A 21,033-nucleotide genomic window follows, 5' to 3' on the forward strand; every position below is an offset into this window, starting at 1 on the left:
CATTCATCTTGCCTAACAAGACATTTGATGGAAGCTACCTGGATATTTCCAGTCCCTGACTGTTAGTTGACTTAGTGAGGTTTCACAGTCAAAACCATACCTCCAGATCTCCCCCAACCTTGGGTTATTTCCCAGTGAACTTTGGGTAAGATACCTGTGCAGTAGATACAAAAAGTGCATGTTCCTTTAAGAATGGACCACCCCTTAGCCACTCCTTAATCCCACCCCAAAACACCTAATTAACAGGTTTCACCCCCAAATCTCATATTTAAACTTTCCCTGCACCCCTGTAAGGTTGCAGGTTCCCTAAGAACTCTTGCCCACTGTGAAGTGTAATAAATCTTTGCCACCTTGACTTAAAGAATGCTTGAGATCGTGAATTCATTCCAGACAGCCCCCAACCCTCTCCAGTACTCAGGTCTTTGAGAGGCACTCCCTCTCAATAACCCCATCTGGGAACTCCAGTCTTGGGGTTCCTTGGCTCCCTCAACCCCACTCAACATGAGGAGGGGGATGGTTTCAGAAAAACATGTCAAGACCTATTCAAACTGATACAAAGTGAAGTGAGAACCTCAAGATCATTGTGCACATTAACAGCAATGTTGTACTGAAGATGAACTGTGAAAGCTTTGGTTAATCACATCAATACAAAGATCTAAAACACAATTCCAAAGGACTTCTGGACAAAAAAAAATGCTATCCACTTCCAGAGAGAGAACTCATGAACTTTGGATACAAACTGAGTTATACTTTTCTCACTATGTATTTCTAAAAGGCTAATATGGAACTATATTTTGCATGATTTCACAAGTATAATTGGCATATTATTTACCTTCTCACTGGGTAGGGATGGGGGAAGAGGGAGGGAAAGAACTCAAAATTTAAAAATAAAAGAATTTTATAATAAATTGAAAAAGGTATATCAGAGCCAAACATTAGGAAATGGTCTGCAAACTCAGGTGTCACATTTTAAGGACATGCTGGAAAAAACGTCCAGAGTGGGGGGGCAGCTACCTTGGCAAAGGCACTGGAGACCATGCTTAGCATTGGCAGAAGAAAGTAAGGATGTTTACACCTGTCTTCAAATGCCTGAAGGTCTTTTCACCTGCAAGAGGAATTAGACTTGTTCTCCTTCTTCCCAGAAAGCAACAGAACTAGGAACAATGAGTTGAAGCTGTAAAAAGGAAAATTTCTTCCGGGGGCAAGAAAAAATAATTGCTAATGTCAACCTTAGTTTGGTTAAAAGAGGCAAACAGGCTACATGATAAATTCATACTGTTTATTCCCTTAAAGCTAGGAGAATACATGCATGCATGGAGCCAGAACATAAATTCTGGCTGCCTTATTAAAAAAACGGCTAAGCCTTTTTATAAATTTTAGAACAATCCCTACTCAGGATGTCTATGTCCTTCAGCTTTATGGTCTCCATATGTGTTTAACTATAGCATGAGACAGGAAGTTTCTTAGTTGAATAAGTTGTAAATACAATGAGACAATTGACAAAATGTCAATTGAAATTGCAATCCCAAGATATCTGTGTCTCCCCACTATAGCCTATGTCCATAGGATATCTAGCTAAGAGAAATCTCACTACTCAGGACAACGTCTGGTCCCAGGTATGCTATCCTTTAGTAGTTACAAAGGAGGAGAATGCTCCTAGTCAGCCTTATCTGGTCTTAAAGTTGCTGACACAAGAAAGGGCATTTTTGGAGCAAAGCAGGCTTCGTCCCTTATTTGGGTTCAAATGATCTTAAATGACTATCAGGAACAATCAGTGGCCTACTCTGAAGTGTAAGGCACTTTCTGGGGAGAGAGCTCCTCCTCCAAGTCTGTCCAAAAGGCTTCTGGCCAGACACCACCTCTGCAGGGCACACAAGTGGCACTAGGAACGGTGGGGCCTCTTAGGGACTGGGGATTTGAACTGAGGGTAGAAAAAGGGCCCAAACTCGCCGGATTCCTAATTCCAGAATCTGCATCAGCGCCTGGGGCTCCCTAGTGAGGCCACACCGTGCATTGTTTGCTGTCCCCCCCTCCCCCCAGGTTCAGCTTTCCATACCCCTTGCCCAGGGGTGGAGTTGGAAGTCCAGACCCCCTACTTCACTCTCCCAAGCCCCAGCCCCTCCAAAGCTGATATCGAGTGGGCGGGCATAACCCCAGGAGGGGGGTTCGGCACCACCTGGCACCGCCCTGGGGAGAGAGCAGCTCCCCTAGATGACGTGCCCCGAGTGGAGCGGAGCTGGCACTGGGACCCGGCCAAGCACGAGGGCCCATGTGGCCTCCGGGGCCCCTGCCCCCGCCCTTCCTCCTCCGGGTTGCCGTCCAGTCGTCTGGGCAGCTCCACTCCTGCTCCCGCCCGGGATGTGCGGCTGGTGTCTGGGCTCCGGCCTCGCTCAGCTCCCGACCGCCCTGAGATGCCCCTGCCCGCGCCCGCCGCTGCCTCCTCCGCCGCCGCCGTCCCGCACGGCCCGTCGGTTTCCGCCGCTGCCACCGCAGGGGCCGGGCTCCGAGGCCCCGAGGGCGAGCTGCCGGTTCCCCATTCCCGGCGAGGCCGCGGCCCCCGCGCCAACCCCCCGGCCCCCGACCGCCGCCGCAGACCCGGCGGCCAGCTCCCGATTCGCGGCCCCAGAGGGAACTTCCCGCGCCTTGGCCGACGCCAGCGCGCGTGGCGGGGCCGAGCGGGGGCCGGGCCACAGGGGGCGGGGGAGGACGCCGACGCCCCCGCTCCTGGCCCTGTACGGCGGCCTCGTGGCGTCCCAACAGTCCCGAGGGCTCTGGCCGCCTCGCGCAGCCTCCCTCCAGGAGCCCGGCGTCTTACGTCCGGGTCGTCTGAACAGGCGGGCGCCGCTGCGCAGGCGCGAGGTCCGTCTTTCACAGTTCGCTCTTCGGCCCGGCTGGCCGCGCGCACCGGACCGCGGGCAGCCGGGGGAGGTGGCAGCGGCGGCGGCCGGAGAGGGAGGCGAGCAGAGCTCTAGCGGGGGCCCCGCGGCCCAGCTCAGCCGGTGAGCGGTGGGGAAAGGCCGCTCCCGGCCGTGCCGGGGTCCCCGCTACACCCAGGCCCGGCCCGGCCCTGCGGCCTCGGCCTGAAGAGACGTTGGGCCCGTGGGCGGACGTTGGGGGGCGGCGGACTGGGGGGCGAACGTTGCGGGGCTGGGGTCGAGCCCGCGTGACGGGGGAAGTGCAGGGGTGGGGCAGGGGGCGGCCGGGGTGGGGCGAGGAGCGGGCGGGGCTGGCGGAGGAAAACGGCTGGAGGGCCCCTGGGTGGGAGGGGGAAAGCTGGCCCAGGGCCCTCACCCTCTCCCCGGCGCGCCCGCGGGGCCGCCTCGTGTTGTGAGAACGCTTCCCCAAGATCAGACCCGGGGTCTGGGGGTCCTCGACCAGGGGCGGGGGCCAGCGCGGCCTTCCCTCCTGTTCCTGGTGCCGGGCACGCAGCAGGTGCTTAATAAACGCCCAGTCGGCCGGAGCCACGGAAGGGAGCAAGTGGCTGCCGTGCCTCTCCGTTAACTCTCCCGCCCTGTCTTTTTATTAACCGCTAATACTAAAATCGTGAAATTTCTCCTCTCCCGCATGTGTGTCGCCCTCCTGTAGCAGAGGAAGTATGTCGGACCAAGAGAGGGTCCAGGAGTGTCTGCGTAAGGAGATCCGCTCCCTGCTCATCTCCACCAAGGACGGCCTGAGCCCACAGCAGCTGGAGAGGGAGTACCTGTCCATGGTGGGCAGCCACCTGCCGCTCCGCGTCCTGGGCTACCGGTCCACCATGGAGCTGGTCCTGGACATGCCCGACGTGGTGAGCGTCTGCCCCTGCGGAGATGGCACCATCATCCTCAAAGGTAGGCCGCAGAGCCCCAGGGGCGGACCCCTTGATGAATACGACCCTCGGAGCTGGCACAGGCGTTAGGGCTAGAGGAAACTGGGAGGAGGGGATCCCCACATCTGGGGTCCATGCCTGAGAAAGCTGAGCCCGATAAGGTCACTGATGCAAAGTTAAAGGTTGCAAAGTACTTGTAGGAATCCCATGAGGTCCATAGTAGGAATGTTAGGGCTTTGATGGTCATGCACCGTAATCCGGGGCACAACCGAGCTATGCTTGCTTATTCTGCGTCTTTCCAAAAATTCAGTGAAAGGTTCACCCAGCATTCTGGGGGCTTTTCTTTTTTATTCTTGATACTGTGAGGATACTGCGAGGGCATGGGCTGTCCATTGGTTATCCCTTATACAAGCAACCAGTCTTTTACATTTTTGGTGACATTCCACTTCTCCTTTAATTCTGTGTTTGTAATGTGTCACAACCTGCTTGCACCTGTCCACTGCCCTCAATTTCATTTCTTCAGACACTCTAGTATTCTGTAATTGGTAGCCATAAAACATCACCAGAAGAATATTGCTATTAAAAACGTGGGCCTTTGTTTCAGAGAGAGCTTGGTGTTTTGAAATATACCACATCATCAGCCAAAGGCTATCCACTTCATTTCCCTTTTTCTGTTGAAGTTTGCATGCAGCTCATGGTACATTTGCAGTATTTGTCCAAGATAAAATATACTATAGACGTGATCTATATAGGTTGCCCATCCAACTGATGTTACGATATAGACATTCTTTAGTCACTTATTTTATCCTGTGTGGATGATTAAGTTAAACTCTTGAGTTGGGAGCCCATCCGGAAGACTACCTTGTTTTAGTCAACAAACTGTCAGACCTAGGGGGAACCTTGGATTTTTTATTTGTTGTAATTCAATTGTTTTTTAGTCCTGTCTGACTCTTCATGACGTCATTTGGGGTTTTCTTGGAAAAAATACTAGAGTGGTTTTCCATTTCTTTCTCCAGCTCATTTTACAGAGGAAGAAACAGAGGCAAATAGGGTTGAGTGACTTGCCCAGGTCACACAGCTAGAAAGTATCTGAGACCACGTTTGAACTCACGTCTTTCAGACTGCAGGCCTGGTGCCACCTTGCTGCCCATCTGTGCATCTCAGTTAGTTGTGTGATGATAATGATGCAGTCAACTGATGAATATTGCTTTTGAAAACTTGCCTCCTTTTCTGATATCCCCTGCCAAGGTTGACCTTGATGCATGTGTAGACTGTCAGAATTGTATAGATGAAGTAGATATGTGGTTTGGTGGTTATTGATGTTCTCTTGTCTTATTTGTGGTGGTTCCAAGGTTCCTTCCATGCTTTTGTTACCCTGCCATCCTTTAGATTCCTTGAAAATAGATAATTGCAATGTGTTTAAAATTGTCAGCTCTAGTATTGACCTCCTCTCTACAGGTGATTGGGGCCAGCTACTTTTTTCTGTCTTTGTGTTCCCTTCAGTCCCATAACCCCCTCCTATACTGTCACACCAGGACTGTTTTTGAAGTCCAGATGTCCTTTGGCTCCCCTGTCCCTGATGGTGAAAAGTGGATGAGAAAAATCTTTGTTGTCTTATGTTTATTGACCTCCTTCCATTTTCATCCTTAAATTCTCTCAGAACAGGCCCTCTCACTGATTCTTCCCTCCACTGGTTCTTCCCTCCACTGCTTCTGTTTTATGAGGCAACACTGTGCTCATGATCTTCCACTATCCTTTTCCATGTGATTTCAGGTTTATATTCTTAATTGGTGCTGGCTCTTGATTATCATATCTTTTCTGCTTGACAAGTTAAGTATTTTCTGCTTAAAATGGTTTTTAGATTCTTGGTCATTACAGCAATATATTTACATCTGTTGAACTTCTATATGAAATTATTATGATTTTTGTATTGATGTTCTTTCATCCATGAATTCCCCAGGTAACTACATCAAGAACTTGTGTAAATAGGTCAGGCTGAAATTATTATAATTGCCCTTCCTATCTTTTTCTCATGTTTATTCTTTCTAGTTTTGTATTTTAATCATTGCTTTAACAAGCCCTTGGTTTGATTGTACACAGACACTTGATCCGAGAATAACTCCTATATCAGTAACAAGTCATTTCCTATCAGTAATATCATTTTTCTTATGTTACTTGGTGCTTACCACATCCAACATCCTATGATTGTTTTCTCAAAGAAAGTGTTCATGGTATATAGAGGTGAGGCTTGTGTGTTTACAGTCCTTGGCTTCTCTCCTTACTCCTGAGCCATATTTTCCAGTTTATTTTTTTTTCTGTCCACCTAGTCCTACTTTTTTTTGTTTTGTAATGCAAGTTTATTCTCTGTTCCTACTACCAATAGTACGGTACTTGGATGTGCTCTACATTTTTAAAAAATTCATTTTTACTTTACAACATTCCGTTTCACAAGCTTTCGAGTTCCACATTATCTCCCTCCTTCCCTTCTCTTCTCCCCAAGATGGCATGCAATCTGATACAGATTCTACACAGACATTCACATTAAACATATTTTCACATTAGTCATGTTGCAAAGAAAAATTATAACCAACGGAATGAACCACGAGAAAGAAGAAACAAAACAAAACAAAAAAGGAGAGCAGATAGTATGCTTCAATCTGTATTCAGACTCTGTAATTCTTTCTTTGGATGTGGAGAGCATTTTCCATCTTGAGCCTTTTGGAGTTGTTTTAGAACCTTGCATTGCTGAGAAGGGCCAAGTCTGTCAAAGTTAGTCATCGAACAATGTGACTGTAGCTGAGTACAGTGTTCTCCTGGTTCTGCTCCCCTCACTCAGCATAAATTCATCTGTGTCTTTCCAGGTTTTTCTGAAGTCTGCCTGCTCATCATTTCTTATAGCACAGTACTATTCCATTACATTGACATACCACAACTTGTTCAGCCATTCCCCATTGGATGGGTATCCCCTCAATTTCCAGTTCTTGGCCACCACAAAGAGAGCTACTATAAATAGTTTTGTACGTGTGGGCTCTCTTCCCATTTGTATGATCTCTTTGTGATACAGCCCTAGAAGTGGTATTGCATGGTCAAAGGGTATGCACATTTTTATAGCCCTTTGGGCATCCCCTACTCCTGCTTTTGCCTTGAGATCACTGTGTATCAAATTGTAGCTTACATTTTTAAGTTCTCATTGAGTGCTTTGTAAAGATTGTATCCCTTTGTCTTCTATGGATGTTGATGCACATGCTACAGCTATTTTTGTATGTGATCTTTTAGAAAAATACTTAATATGAGCACTCTGATGGAATATGACTAGATATCCCATAAAGTGTCTCAGATGCCTTTGGAAGAATGATAAAATCACCTCTGACAGCTTATTTCGCCTCTCTTCTGATTTCATTTATATCAAAAAAGCCAACACTGATGAAATTCAGTTCTTCTAATATGTCATTGGAGAAGGTTCTCATCTTAAGTTAATTGTTATAGATGGTCTAAAAACTACTTCTTAACACCCTCTGCCCTCATTTTTTCCACTTTGTCATTTTCATTGAAGAAGCAGAAGTTGGGAAAGGCATGCATAACTAAGAGCTATTTTTATTTTGCATTTCTCTTCAATTGGTTGCCATGTCCAAAAAATTTATCACCAAGTGTGTAACTTAGAAGATGATGAGCATTTCTCCATTTAGCTAATTTGGTCCTCAAAAAGCAGGTGCCCTCTGTTACTGAGACTTTGTTAGAAGCTAGACTTTGCCCTCTTTTGGCAGGGACTTGCCAAACCATGGGGCACTTCATACAGGCTTTAGATTAAGAAGAATGAGGTTTAGAGGTGATAAATGGCTTGCCCAGGGTCACACATCTAGTAAATGTTCACCAGCAGGATTCAAATTCAGTTCTGTTCTGATTCATGGGATCACAGATTTAGAATTGGAAGGTACCTTTGAGGTTATCAAATCCAGCCCTCTGATTTTACAGATGAGGAAACTGGGGCCCAGAGAAATTAAGTGACTTGTCCAGCATCATGGAGCTACTAACCATGTGAAGCAGGATTCAAGCTTAGGTTTTGCTGACTGCCAAGTCCATCACTTATACTGTATTGTCTCTAATAGATCTCTGGAGAAATAATAGTGATAAACATAATCATTTTACATGGATTTCAAATCTTCTATGAGTTAATAAGCAACATTTCTGCTTCTCCTTTCTATCCTCTGGAAAGCTTAACCTTCAAATAAACAAAAAGCAGGAAGTATAGGCAGAAGGAAAAGACTAGATATAATCCCTAAAGATTTTTCTGGCTCTTCCTTTTTTCTTTTTTTTTTAATCATTTGGACCATCCCAAGTTCAACTTAAAACACCAGGCAATATAAAAACTGGATGTGTGTATATGTGTATATATGATATATAATATGTGTATAACATACATATAAGTGTGTATAACATAGTATGTAACGTAAACATTATATGATACATTCACATATGCATGCACTATACATGCACACAAATAGTTTAATTAGTGTCAAATAAAATTAAAGATTATGTCTACAGGGAGCTCAAGGAGGAACTGCAGTCTTAATGTTCCGTTTTTTTCCTTTTTCTTAGCCATTCCAGATGAAACAACCAAAGGAATAGCAAGTTTGGTTGCAAAACAAAGGAGTAGTAACAAGCTTCGAAATTCTGCCCAGAAAGGAAGGGCAAGTGTTGGTTCTAGTTCTGGCTCTCGTCGAAGACTACCGTACCGGGGGAGGATACCTCCCATTCTTCCAGCTGTGGTAAAGAGTGAGCTAAGGGACCTCTTGGCTTTTTCTCCAATCCTCCTTTCTGATTTCGAAAAGGCCTTTGCAAAGCGATTTGGACGATCATTCCAATATATGCAATACGGATTTCTTTCTATGTTTGAAGTGCTGAGTGCAGCTTCAGATATCATTGCCGTTGAGCAGACCCGGGCAGGTTCTTTGTTGACCTTAAAGCGAAATCTACCATGTGAACAGAAAACGGGGTTACCAGCAGGTAAGAGTGTGAGCATGGGTAGCACATTCAGAATTTTTTTTCCCTCCTCTTCCTCTTAAAGATAAATGAGTGTAGTTGAAGGTTAAGTCTACACAGACTTATTATGACTTAGTAGGCATAACATACATTGAGTGATGAGCTTTTATCATATAAAACACCATTTTATCTGCTGGCACCAGTGTTGTAGCCATCTGGTTTTTATAGTGTCACTGCTTAAAAGTAGCTGAAGAACTCTAGTATCATTTGCAGTATAATAATACTTAACATTTTTTTCTTATACTTAATGATTATTAATGGTTTACAAAGTGATTTTTAATGTAGATTTTTATTTGATGCTCACCAGATCCTTGAAAGGTAGGCAATGTAGATTTGTAAGATCTAGCAGGAGAACACACTTGATGGAAGTGTCATACTTTTCTCTTTGGGAAGATTATTCTCTTCCACCAGGGGCACAGCTTTGGGGTATGAATGGAGCCATGGGAGAAAATGCCCAATTAAATTAACTCTTGGTAGTCAAGTGAGAGAGATCTAAGCCACTTTGTTTTCATATGTACAGCTTTACGTATGCTTATTCTCTTTTATAAATGAGCAAACTGAAGTTCAAAGAAGTAAATTATTTGCCCGAAGTCATTTACCGGTTGTCAAGTTGGATCTCAGGTGTTCGGACTGCTAAATCCAATATTCAGAAGTCCAATGTGTTTTTTCCACTTTAAAAATGCATTCTCATTAGATGATGGTTGCCTGTCACCATTATAGCTGAAGTAAATCTCACTAAACAAGTGGGAATCTAATTGAATAATTTCTTCCCTATTTTGAGTAGTTGATAGCCTTTCTCTTTATCATATTTTATTAATGAGATGATAAGGAGATTGTGGTGATAGATTAATGGTTAATTTCTTGAAAGTATGTTAAGTATGTTAAGCTTGGCTTTTGATAAGATTTTTTTCACTTCTCTTTTATACATGTAAGGTAAAACACCACAAGTTGGAACAAAACAACCCAAATCCTCCATGCCAACACCTATAGAAAGGACACATTTGCCAGAACCTGCCTCTGCTACTGAGCTACTGAAACAGCCACATCCAGTGAAAACCACAGAATTGAATGGCATGGAGACCTCTTCTTTGGACCAATCTGAGAAATTAAACCAGGTGGGAAACTTTGGAGGTGATAATGCTTTTAAAAAAATTCAGTTTGTCTCTTAAATATAATATATGCTAACTATGCAATAAAAAAACAGTTTTAGATTTTTAAAACCAAAATTGTTTAGTTATTTCAGGGATAAGTAGTCTAATTTTTCCCATGGAAGTGCCTTGGAATCCTTAAACCTTTACTAATTTTGATCTAACAGTGAATACATATTTGAAAATAAGTGCCATTCAAGTCATTTTAATATGAAACTCAAAGAGAAATTCTTTCAGGGTATAATGTGTAGTGATAGATTTTTAAAGACCTTTTATTTAGTGCCAAAAATAACTTGAAAAATGGAAACAAATGGAAATCCATTCTGCTGTCAGAAATGTTCATTGCAACATTGGGATGCTAGAGAGACTGTGGATAGAATTCCTCCTAGCTTAAGAAAAGTGTTGGTAAGCTAATTGACAATGTTCACTAAGAATTAGTGTAAGAAGGAAAGGTAAAGATAATGAATAAGTGAAGACTCTTCCACTTGACTATCATTAGTACCATCTTAGAAGATAACATTGATTATGACGGGAAATTCTAAAGTAAGACAATGATCATACACCTTGAATGAATGAATAATACTTGAATGTATCTTAATTTGCTTGTTGATTTATGTTGCAAAGTGCATTTGCTTAAGTAAAAGAAATGTCATTTTGTGTCTTTTTTATATTTTACCTTTTACCATCTTCTTGACACCATAGTTTTATTTTTTATTTTTTGAAGCTGGAAAATACTTTCAAATCAGTGATTGCACAAATTGGACCAGGAGGGACCATCAATTCAGAACTGAAGAAGAAAATAAAATTTGTAAGTGTTCTATACTTCTGGTAAATATATAAGAGCAATGGGATTTGGGGGAGGGGCAACAGACTGGTGTGGTGAAAGAGCCCTGGATTTATAATATGAGGACCTGGGAATAATAGAGTACTGTTAATGATTGTCTTTGTGACATTGGACAAGTTATTCTTGTTGCTTTCTCAAGGAATTCGGAATGTGATTTACAGTCTTCCTCTCTGTCCCTTGTTCTCAAGAACTTCAGCTGACCAATCGAGGCTCTGTTAGAAATTCTGGCATTCTAATTCATCAGTCTCTTCAACTCCCATGATCTTCTCACTATCTGTGCCATATATAGACATGGTCACATCTGTGATTTCATCTCGTAACTGTTCTTCTGCTTGATCTAGAACTCTGAATTTACTTTTTCTGTCCACATGTCTCCCCGTGCCTTACTTTTCCTATACCTATTCTTTTTTATTTTATTTTATTTTTTTTAAATTTTTAGTTTACAACACTCGATTCTACATAATTTTGAGTTCCAGATTTTCTTCCCTCCCTCCTCGCCTCGCTCCCCGAGACGGCATGGAATCCCATATATCTTCCACATATAACTTCGCATTGAATTAATTTACACACTAGTCAAGTTGTGGAGAAGAATTATGACCAATGGAATGAATCATGAGAAAGAAGAAACAGAACCAAAAAAAAAAACCCCAGAAACAAAAACAAAAGAGAGAAAAAAAAGTGAACATAAAGTATGCCTCAATCTGCATTCATACTTCATAGTTCTTTCTCTGGAGGTAGATGGCGTTCTCCATCGTGAGTCCTTTGGAGTTGTCTTTGCACCTTGTGTAGCTGAGAAGAGCAAAGTCTGTCAGGGTTAGTCCTCATAGAATCCATACATCTGTGGTTGTGTACAATGTTCTCCTCGTTTTGCTCCGATGGCTCAGCATTATGTTGTGTAGATTTTTTCGTTATGAAGTCCGTATCAACCCCATTTCTTATAGCACAATAGTATTCCATTACCTTCATATACCACAGCTTGTTCAGCCATTCCCCAATTGATGGGCATCCCTTTGATTTCCAGTTCTTAGCTACCACAAAAAGAGCCGCTATAAATATTTTTGTACATATGGGTCCTTTTCCCACTTGTGTGATGTCTTTGGGATACAACCCTAGAAGTGATATTGCTGGGTCAAAGGGTATGAACATTTTTATAGCCCTTTGGGCATAGTTCCAAATTGCTCTCCAGAATGGCTGGATCAGTTCACATCTCCACCAGCAATGTAACAATGTTCCAATTTTCCCACATCCTGTCCAGCATTTATCATTTTCCTGTTTTGTCATTTTAGCCAATCTGACAGGAGAGATGTGGTACCTAAGAGTTGTTTTGATTTGCATTTCTCTAATCAGTAGTGACTTAGAGCATTTATTCATATGCCTGTAGATATCTTTAATTTCTTCCTCTGAAAACTGCCTGTTCATATCCTTTGACCATTTCTCAATTGGGGAATGACTTGTATTCCTATAAATTTGGCTCGGTTCCCTGTATATTTTAGAAATGAGGCCTTTATCAGAGACACTAGTTGTAAAGATTTTCTCCCAATTTTCTGCTTCCCACCTAGTCTTTGTTGCATTGGCTTTGTTTACACAAAAACTTTTCTATTTAACACAATCAAAATTATCCATTTTGCATTTTGTAATGCTCTCTATCTCTTGTTGTGTCATGAATTCTTTTCTTTTCCATAAATCTGATAGGTAAACTATTCCTTGCTTTCCCAAATTGCTTATAGTATCAGTCTTTATTCCTAAATCATGAACCCATTTTGACTTTATTTTGGTATATGGTGTAAGATATTGGTCTATGCCCAGTTTCTGCCCTACCATTTTCCAATTTTCCCAGCAGTTTTTGTGAAATAGTGAATTCTTAGCCCAGAAGCTGGATTCTTTGGGTTTATCAAACTGTTGATTGCTATAGTCGTTGACTTCTCCATCTTGTTTACCTATCCTATTCCACTGATACACAGCTCTGTTTCTTAGCCAGCCCCAAGTAGTTTTGATGACTGTTGCTTTATAGTACAGTTTAACATCTGGTATGGCTAGGCCACCTTCCCTAGCATTTCTTTTCATTAATTCCCTAGATATTCCAGACCTCTTGTTCTTCCAGATGAATTTTGTTATTATCCAGCTCTGTAAAATAATTTTTTGATAAATTCGATTGTTATGGCACTGAATAAATAAATCAATTTAGGTAAAATTGTCATTTTTATCATATTAGTTCAGCCTAACCATGAGCAACTGATATTTTTCCATTTATTTAGATCTGACTTTATTCGCATGAGAAGTGTTTCATAATTACGTTCATATAAGCCCTAGGTTTGTCTTGGCAGATAGATTCCCAAATATTTTATAGTGTCTACAGTAACTTTAAATGGAAGTTCGCTTTCTATCTCTTGCTGTTGGGCTTTGTTAGTAATGTATGGGAATGCCGAGGATTTATGTGGGTTTATTTTATATCCTATAGCTTTACTAAAGTTGTTTATTATTTCAAATAGTCTTTTACTTGATTCTGTAGGATTCTCTAAGTAAATCATCATATCATCTGCAAAAAGTGATAATTTAGTTTCTCCTTTGCATATTCTAATTCCTTCAGTTTCTGTTTCTTCTCTTATTGCTACAGCTAACGTTTCTAGTACCAAATTGAATGGGAGGAGTGATAACGGACATCCTTGTTTCACCCCTGATCTTATTGGGAATGCATCTAGCTTATTCCCATTACAAATAATAATTGTTGATGGTTTTAGGTGGATGCTATTTATAATTTTAAGGAAGGTTCCATTTACTCCTATGCTTTCTAGTGTTTTTAATAGGAATGGGTGTTATATTTTGTCAAAGGCTTTTTCTGCATCTATTGAGATGATCACATGATGTCTGCTAGTTTTGTTGCTGATATGATCAATTATGCTGACAGTTTTCCTAATATTGAACCAGCCTTGCAATCCTGGAATAAATCCAACCTGGTCATAGTGTATTATTCTCGTGATAAGTTACTACAGTCTTTTTGCTAATATTTTATTTAAAATTTTTGCATCAATATTCATGAGGGAAATTGTTCTATAATTTTCTTTCTCTGTTTTGACTTTTCCTGGTTTGGATATTAGTACCATATTTGTGTCATAAAAAGAATTTGGTAGGACTCCTTCTTCACCTATTTTCACAAATAGTATGTAAAGTATAAAGTAAAGTATAGTAAAGTATAGGAACTAATTGTTCTTTAAATGTTTGATAAAATTCACATGTAAAACCATCTGACCCTGGAGATTTTTTCCTAGGGAGTTCATTGATGGCTTACCTAATTTCTTTATCTGAGATGGGGTTATTTAGAAATTTTACTTCCTCTTCTGTTAACCTGGGCAATTTATATTTTTGTAGAAATTCATCCATATCCCTAAGGTTGTCAAATTTATGGGCATACAATTGGGCAAAATAATTCCTAATTATTGTTTAATTTCCTCTTCATTGTAGGTGAATTCACCCTTTTCGTTTTTGATACTGGTAATTTGATTTTCTTTTTTTAATCAAATTGACCAAAGTTTTATCAATTTTATTGGTTTTTTCATAAAACCAGCTCTTTGTTTTATTTATTAATTCAATAGTTTTCTTGGTTTCAATTTTATTAATCTTTCCTTTGATTTTCAGTATTTCTAATTTGTTATTTAATTGGGGATTTTCAGTTTGTTCTTTTTCTAACTTTTTCAGTTGCATCCCCAATTCGTTGATCTCCTTTTTCTCTATTTTATTCATATAAGCATTTAGAGATATAAAACTTCCCCTAAGAACTGCTTTTGCTGCTTCCCGTAAGTTTTGGCATGTTGTCTCATTATTGTCATTCTCTTGAATGAAGTTATTAATTGTTTCTCTGATTTGCTTTTTGGCGCATTCATTCTTTAGAATTAAATCATTTAGTTTCCAATTAATTTTTAGCTTATTTTCCCTGGTGCTTTATTACAAATAATTTTTATTGCATCATGATCTGAAAAGGATGCTTTGACTACTTCTGCCTTTCTGCACTGGATTGTGAGGTTTTTTTTTGCCCTAGTACATGATCAATTTTTGAGTATGTGCCATGTACCGCTGAGAAGAAAGTATATTCCTTTTTATCCCCATTCAGTTTTCTCCAGAGGTCTATCATATCTGCCTTTTCTAAGATTCTGTTCACCTCCTTAACTTCTTTCTTATTTATTTTGAGGTTAGATTTATCCAGTTCAGAGAGGGGGAGGTTGAGGTCTCCCATTATTCTGGTTTTGCTGTCTATTTCTTCCTGTAACTCCCTTAACCTCTCCTCTAAGAATTTGCATGTTATGTTAAACAATGATATTGCTTTATTGTTTATGGTGCCTCTTAGCAGGATGTAGTATCCTTCCTTATCTCTTTTAATTAGATCTATCTTTACTTTTGCTTTGTCTGAAATTAGGATTGCTACTTCTGCTTTTTTTACTTTTTTTTTGTCTATACATTCAGTTTTGTTTTATTATTTTTTTTTAATTTAAATTTATTTATTTAACGTATTTGGTTTTCAGCATTGATTTTCACAACAGTTTGAATTACAAATTTTCTCCCCATTTCTACCCTCCCCCCCCACTCCAAGATGGCTTATATTCTGATTGCCCTGTTCCCCAGTCAGCCCTCCCCTCTATCACCCCTCTCCCCTCTCATCCCCTTTTCCCTTCCTTTCTTGTAGGGCAAGATAAATTTCTACGCCTCATTGCCTGTGTATCTTATTTTTTAGTTGCATGCAATAACTTTTTTGTTTTTGAACATCTGATTTTAAAACTTTGAGTTCCAAATTCTCTCCCCTCTTCCCTTCCCACCCACCCTCCCTAAGAAGTTGAGCAATTCAACCTAGGCCACACATGTATCATTATGTATAACCCTTCCACAATACTCATGTTGTGAAAGACTGACTACATTTTGCTCCTTTTCAACCCATCCCGCTTTATTGAATTTTCTCTCTTGACCCTGTCCCCTTTCCAAAGTGTTTGTTTTGATTACCTCCACCCCCATCTGCCCTCCCCTCCATCATCCCCCCCCTTTTATTTTATTTTTTTTTATCTTCCTCCCTCTTCTTTCCTGTGGGGTAAGATACCCAACTGAGTATGTATGGTATTCCCTCCTCAGGCCGAATCTGATGAGAGCAAGGTTCACTCATTCCCCCCTCACCTGCCCTCTCCCCTCCTCCCACAGAACTGCTTCCTCTTGCCACCTTTATGCGAGATAATCCACCCCATTCTATCTTTCCCTATCTCCCTCTCTCAGTATGTTGCTCTCTCATCCCTTAATTTCATTTTATTTCTTTTAGATATCTTCCCTTCATCTTCAACTCACCCTGTGTCTGCACTCTCTCTTTTACATATACATATATATATATACACATATATATATGTATATATATAACACATATATATATACACATACATACATATACACATAGATATATACATACATACACATTCACTTATATATATATACATAAACATATACATATATATATGCATATTCCCTTCAACTACCCTAATACTGAGGTCTCATGAATCATACACATCATCTTTCCATGTAGGAATGTAAACAAAACAGTTCAACTTTAGTAAGTCCCTTGCAATTTCCATTTCTTGATTACCTTTTCCTGCTTCTCTTGATTCTTGTGTTTGAAAGTCAAATTTTCTATTCAGTTCTGGTCTTTTCACTGAGAAAGCTTGAAAGTCCTCTATTTTATTGAAAGTCCATATTTTGCCTTGGATGCTTTTTTTACTTTAGCTGAAGCACAATATATTCTACTCCAGCCTTTTATCTTTATGCTGTGCGTATCCCCCTGTTTCAAATGTGTTTCTTGTAAACAGCATATCGTAGGATTATGGTTTTTAATCCATTCTGCTCTCCCTTTCCGTTTTATGGGAGAATTCATCCGCTTCACATTCACAGTTATGATTTCTATCTGTGCCTTTTTCTCCATCCTATTTCCCCCCCCCCCGTTTATGCTTTTATTTCTCCCTTTCCCCGTCCAGTCCTCAACAGAGTTTTGCTTTTGACTGCCGCCTTCCTCAGTTTACCCTCCCTCTTGATTCCCCTCCCCTAACTTACCATTTTCCACTTGCTGCTTCTTCCCTCCCTTCTGACCACCACCCTCCCTTTTTTTCCCCCTTACCCTTCCTACTGCCTGTAGGACAAGTTAGATTTCTATACTTATCAAGGTATGTTATTCCCTTCTTGAGCCAAATCTGATGAGAGTAAAGCTCAGATAATCCTCTTCTCCCTCCCTTCTTTCCTTCTACTACAATATGTTTTTGTGCCTCTTCATGTGATATAATTTACCCTTTTCTACTGGCTCCTTACCTCTTCTCCCAGAACCATCCCTTTATATCTCTATAATTATATTTTTTATCATTATATAGGCTATTTTATGACATCCACAGTCTATGAACATCCCTTTCAACTGTCATGATAAGTATAGTATTCTCAAGATTGACATATACGTATCAAACATATATAAAACAAAATAATCCTATATAAGGATGTAATTAATCAGCCTTCTTGATTAACTAGGGTTTTTTTTCCCCATTTACCTTTTTATGTCTCTCTTGAATTTTGTATTTGGAGATCAAATTTTCCATTGAGCTCTGGCCTTTTCATCAGGAAGGTCTGAAATTCTCTTATTTCATTGAATGTCCATCTCCTGGCCTGGAAAATTATGCTCAATTTTTCTGGGTAGTTGATCCTTGATTTTAGTCCAGCGTTCTTTGCCTTTTGGAATATCGTGTTCCAATTTCTCCTGTCATTTAATGTAGAAGCTGAAAGATCCTGCGTGATCCTGACTGTATTTCTGTGATATTTGAATTGTTTCTTTCTAGCTGCTTGCAATATTTTCTCCGTGACCTGGTAGTTCTGGAATTTGGCTATAATATTTCCTGGAGTTTTCAATTTGGGATCTTTTTCAGAGGGTGATTGATGAATTCTTTCAATGACTGTTTTTCCCTCCGGTTCTAGGACCTCCAGGCAATTTTCTTTAAGGATTTCATGGAAGATGCTGTCCAGGTTCTTTTTTTCATCATAGCTTTCAGGTAGACCAATAATTCTTAGATTATCTCTCCTGGATCTGTTTCCCAGGTCGGTTGTTTTTCCAATCAGATATTTCACATTTTCTTCTATTCTTTCATTTTTTAGATTTTGTTTGACTGATTCTTGATGTCTTATGGAGTCATTAGCTTTTACTTGCCCAATTCTAATTTTTAATTTTTTGTTTTCTTCCTTTGTCTTCTCTATCTCCTTTTCCATTTCGTTGATTTTACTTTTCAATGAGACATTTTCTCCATTTGTATTCTGATTTTCCTTAACCAATTCCCTGATTTTACCTTTTAAAGATTTGTTTTCCTCAATGATTTTTTTTCCATTTTTTCTTTTATCTCCCTAATTTGGTTTTTAAAGTCCTCCTTGAGTTCTTCCAGGGATGCTTTTTGGTCTGGAGACCAGTTCACTTTCCCTTTTGAGGTTTCAGATGTGGGTGTAGTGTCCATGCTGTATTCTTCTGAATTGGTAATTTGGGCTTCCCTGTCTCCATAATGTGAGTCAGTTGTCTTTGAAAGCTTCTTACAATTCTTTTTCATGGTGGTTTTTTTTTCCCTCCTGGTTTCTGAAGTGCATGTCTGTTTCTGAGGCTCAGGGGGCTCTGTCCTAAGTTTCTTGTGTTGGGATCTAGCTTTATGTGCTATGGCCTCTGGTTTCCTGAGGTGTGGGGAGGGGTGGTCTGCCTGGTGCAAAGCCAAGTCTGGGGTCCTGGCATTGATGTTAGTTAGCTCCACCCCCTGGGGCTCAGTTACTTTCCTTGTTCTGCTGAGGTGAGGGCTGCTGGGACACCTCTTCCTGCTCTAGTCTCTTTCCGCCACCACAGGAAGGGCCCTCTCCTCCACTTCTCTTGCTACCGAAGCCCCTCTTCTGGCTCCTCTGTTTCTCCTGAGGTTTTATTTTCTGGGTTTAATCAAAGGAGGGATGTGAGCCGTTTTACCTGCACATCCGGGCTACCGGAAGTCCAAAAAGGTGAGTTTCAAACCTTTAGACTATGGGTTGAAGGCCTCTGGGCTAGCTGCTCCCGTGGCTGCGTGGCTGCAGGTTCTGTGCTCCGACAGACTCTTGTCCTGGGCTGAGAAGCCTGGGGCTCAATCGCAGCCGTAGGGGGTACTTCCATCCTGTTCCTGCTCTGGCGTTTTGCTCGCCTGGCACTCTCCCAGGCCCGCAGGCTGGCCAGATTCCTCTGCTGTTCCCAGTTGGTTTGGTCTGGTGCCCTTGCATTTGCCTGGGGTTTGAGGCCTCTGGGGTCTGCGCTCCGACAGACTCCCCGAGTCGTCTTGTTTAAGGCAGAGACAAGGTGGGACTGAATTCCAGAGCTGGGCAACAGCCAGAAAAAAGGTAGAGATGGAGTAAAATTTGGAAGGAAAGGTAAGGAAGCCAGTGTCATTGGATCCTAGATTATGTGGAAGGGAATCAGGTGTAAGAAGACCAAAAAGGTAGGAAGAGATCAGATTGTGAAGAGTTTTAAAAGCCAAACACACACAGGATTTTATATTTAATCCTGGAGGTAATAGGAAACTATGGGCCTATATTGAGGGGGGGGTAGAGTGGAGTCTGACAGTTCCAAATTGCTTTCTAAAATGGGTGTACTAAATCACAGTTGCACCACCAATCCGCTAGTTGCCTGTCTATATTTTAAAATAGTTTTATTGTATTAAAAAATGTACAAGCCATTCTTAGTTTACTGGCAGAGAGCAGGCTCTCGTCTGCCCTACTCCCTGCCTTAAAGGCTCTCATCCATCTAGGGGGTTTTAAGGGTTCCTTCATAGTTGCTAAGTTAACATTGTTCAGAAATCCTTTGATTGTATCAACCCAGCAAAACTAGGTGACATGCCTTTGTCTCCCTCAGCTAGCACTTATTAAGGCCCTTATCGTCTCTCTCCTATACTACTGTAATAACTTAATAGGTCTCTCTGCCTTTAGTCTTTGCTCTAATGTTTCCTCTACAGAGCTGCTAAAATAAAATATAATATCTGACCCTGTCATTCTCATGCTCTCAAAAACCTTGAGGGCATCTCTGGGGTTTCTAGGTCAGAGGTAAAACTGTTTAGCCTGACACTTAAAGTCTTCTACAGTTTGTTCTTAACTTCACTGTCTAGCACTGATCCTACTGCACTTGATGAACTCTGTGTGCTTGCAGTTTCCTGAGCTTAACAGTACATCTCTGTGCATCTGAACTAGTTGTTCCACGCAATTGAAGCACCACCTTCTAGTCTCAGCATCTCAGAATCCTTGTCTTCCTTTGGGCTTAGGCTCAACTGCTACCTCCTGTGACACCTTGCCTGATTTTTGTTCCCCACTTGAGTTAATAGTGTTCTCACTCTCTTCAGTTTACTTAGTTTTATGTGTATACATCTCTCAGTACGTCTTTTAAAAAAAACCCTAGGAGAATGTGAGCTCCTTGAAGGCAAAGACTTTTAGTTGTGACTTTGTATCACCTAGCAGTGCTTTGTATTTCAAGGCTTAATAAATACTTGTTCAGTTGAACATTCAGAAATTAAATTTGACTTACCTATTACCATTAGTGGTTAAAGTTTTATTATATCAGAAGGGAATGCAATTTTTATTTTATAGTTTCTGTTACTAAGCTAAACTGAGCAGTCATAGCACTAAACAGAACTTCTATTGTTTATGCTATTCAGAAAATATCTCTAAAATTTGATTGTTGGCCCCCTTTTGTTAGATAGAAAGTACTTTCACTTTGGGATCATAACTACCCTCTCCTTGCCATTCTCTTTTCTATAACTGACTTTTTTTTCTTAGTTAATCTGCAGTGTACTTTGAATTATTTATTGATGTTTCATTTTTGGCACTTCTGATAATATTCATTGTTCTTTTTCAAACCCAACTCTACCATCCCATAGTTTAACCCAATACGAATATCAAATATTCTTATCCCTGGGTAAATATTTTTCCACAAAGTCTTACTGCAGTACTTCATTGTGCTATGGAGGGGACCCTGGTTTCTCTAAAGCTACATCAGTAAAGCATAGATTCTACTCTTTGGAAAGGCTTTGAATATGGTCCTGGAAATAGATATTTACTTTCCTAGTACTCATTTAGCTAAGTAGAGAGGATCTTCACCAATGGACTGGTTTTATGGTGATATATTCTTTGGTCATGGCAACCATGAAAAAAAAAAA

General features: G+C 40.9%; 1 protein-coding gene across 1 annotated transcript in view; it reads left to right on the top strand.

Annotated features, from left to right (window-relative positions):
• The first annotated feature begins 2,943 nt into the window (after nucleotides 1-2,943).
• The window catches only part of TDRD5 (tudor domain containing 5), a 56,214-nt gene continuing 38,124 nt past the window's right edge, over nucleotides 2,944-21,033 (top strand). The window contains exons 1-5 of the mRNA XM_036755935.1: nucleotides 2,944-2,999; nucleotides 3,586-3,827; nucleotides 8,402-8,809; nucleotides 9,779-9,960; nucleotides 10,718-10,801. Of these exons, the coding sequence (XP_036611830.1) occupies nucleotides 3,596-3,827; nucleotides 8,402-8,809; nucleotides 9,779-9,960; nucleotides 10,718-10,801 (906 nt within the window). The 5' untranslated portion in view covers nucleotides 2,944-2,999; nucleotides 3,586-3,595. The remainder of the gene's footprint in view (nucleotides 3,000-3,585; nucleotides 3,828-8,401; nucleotides 8,810-9,778; nucleotides 9,961-10,717; nucleotides 10,802-21,033) is intronic.

This window comes from Trichosurus vulpecula, chromosome 4 (genome assembly GCF_011100635.1).
Source record: "Trichosurus vulpecula isolate mTriVul1 chromosome 4, mTriVul1.pri, whole genome shotgun sequence".
Classification (NCBI taxonomy): domain Eukaryota; kingdom Metazoa; phylum Chordata; class Mammalia; order Diprotodontia; family Phalangeridae; genus Trichosurus; species Trichosurus vulpecula.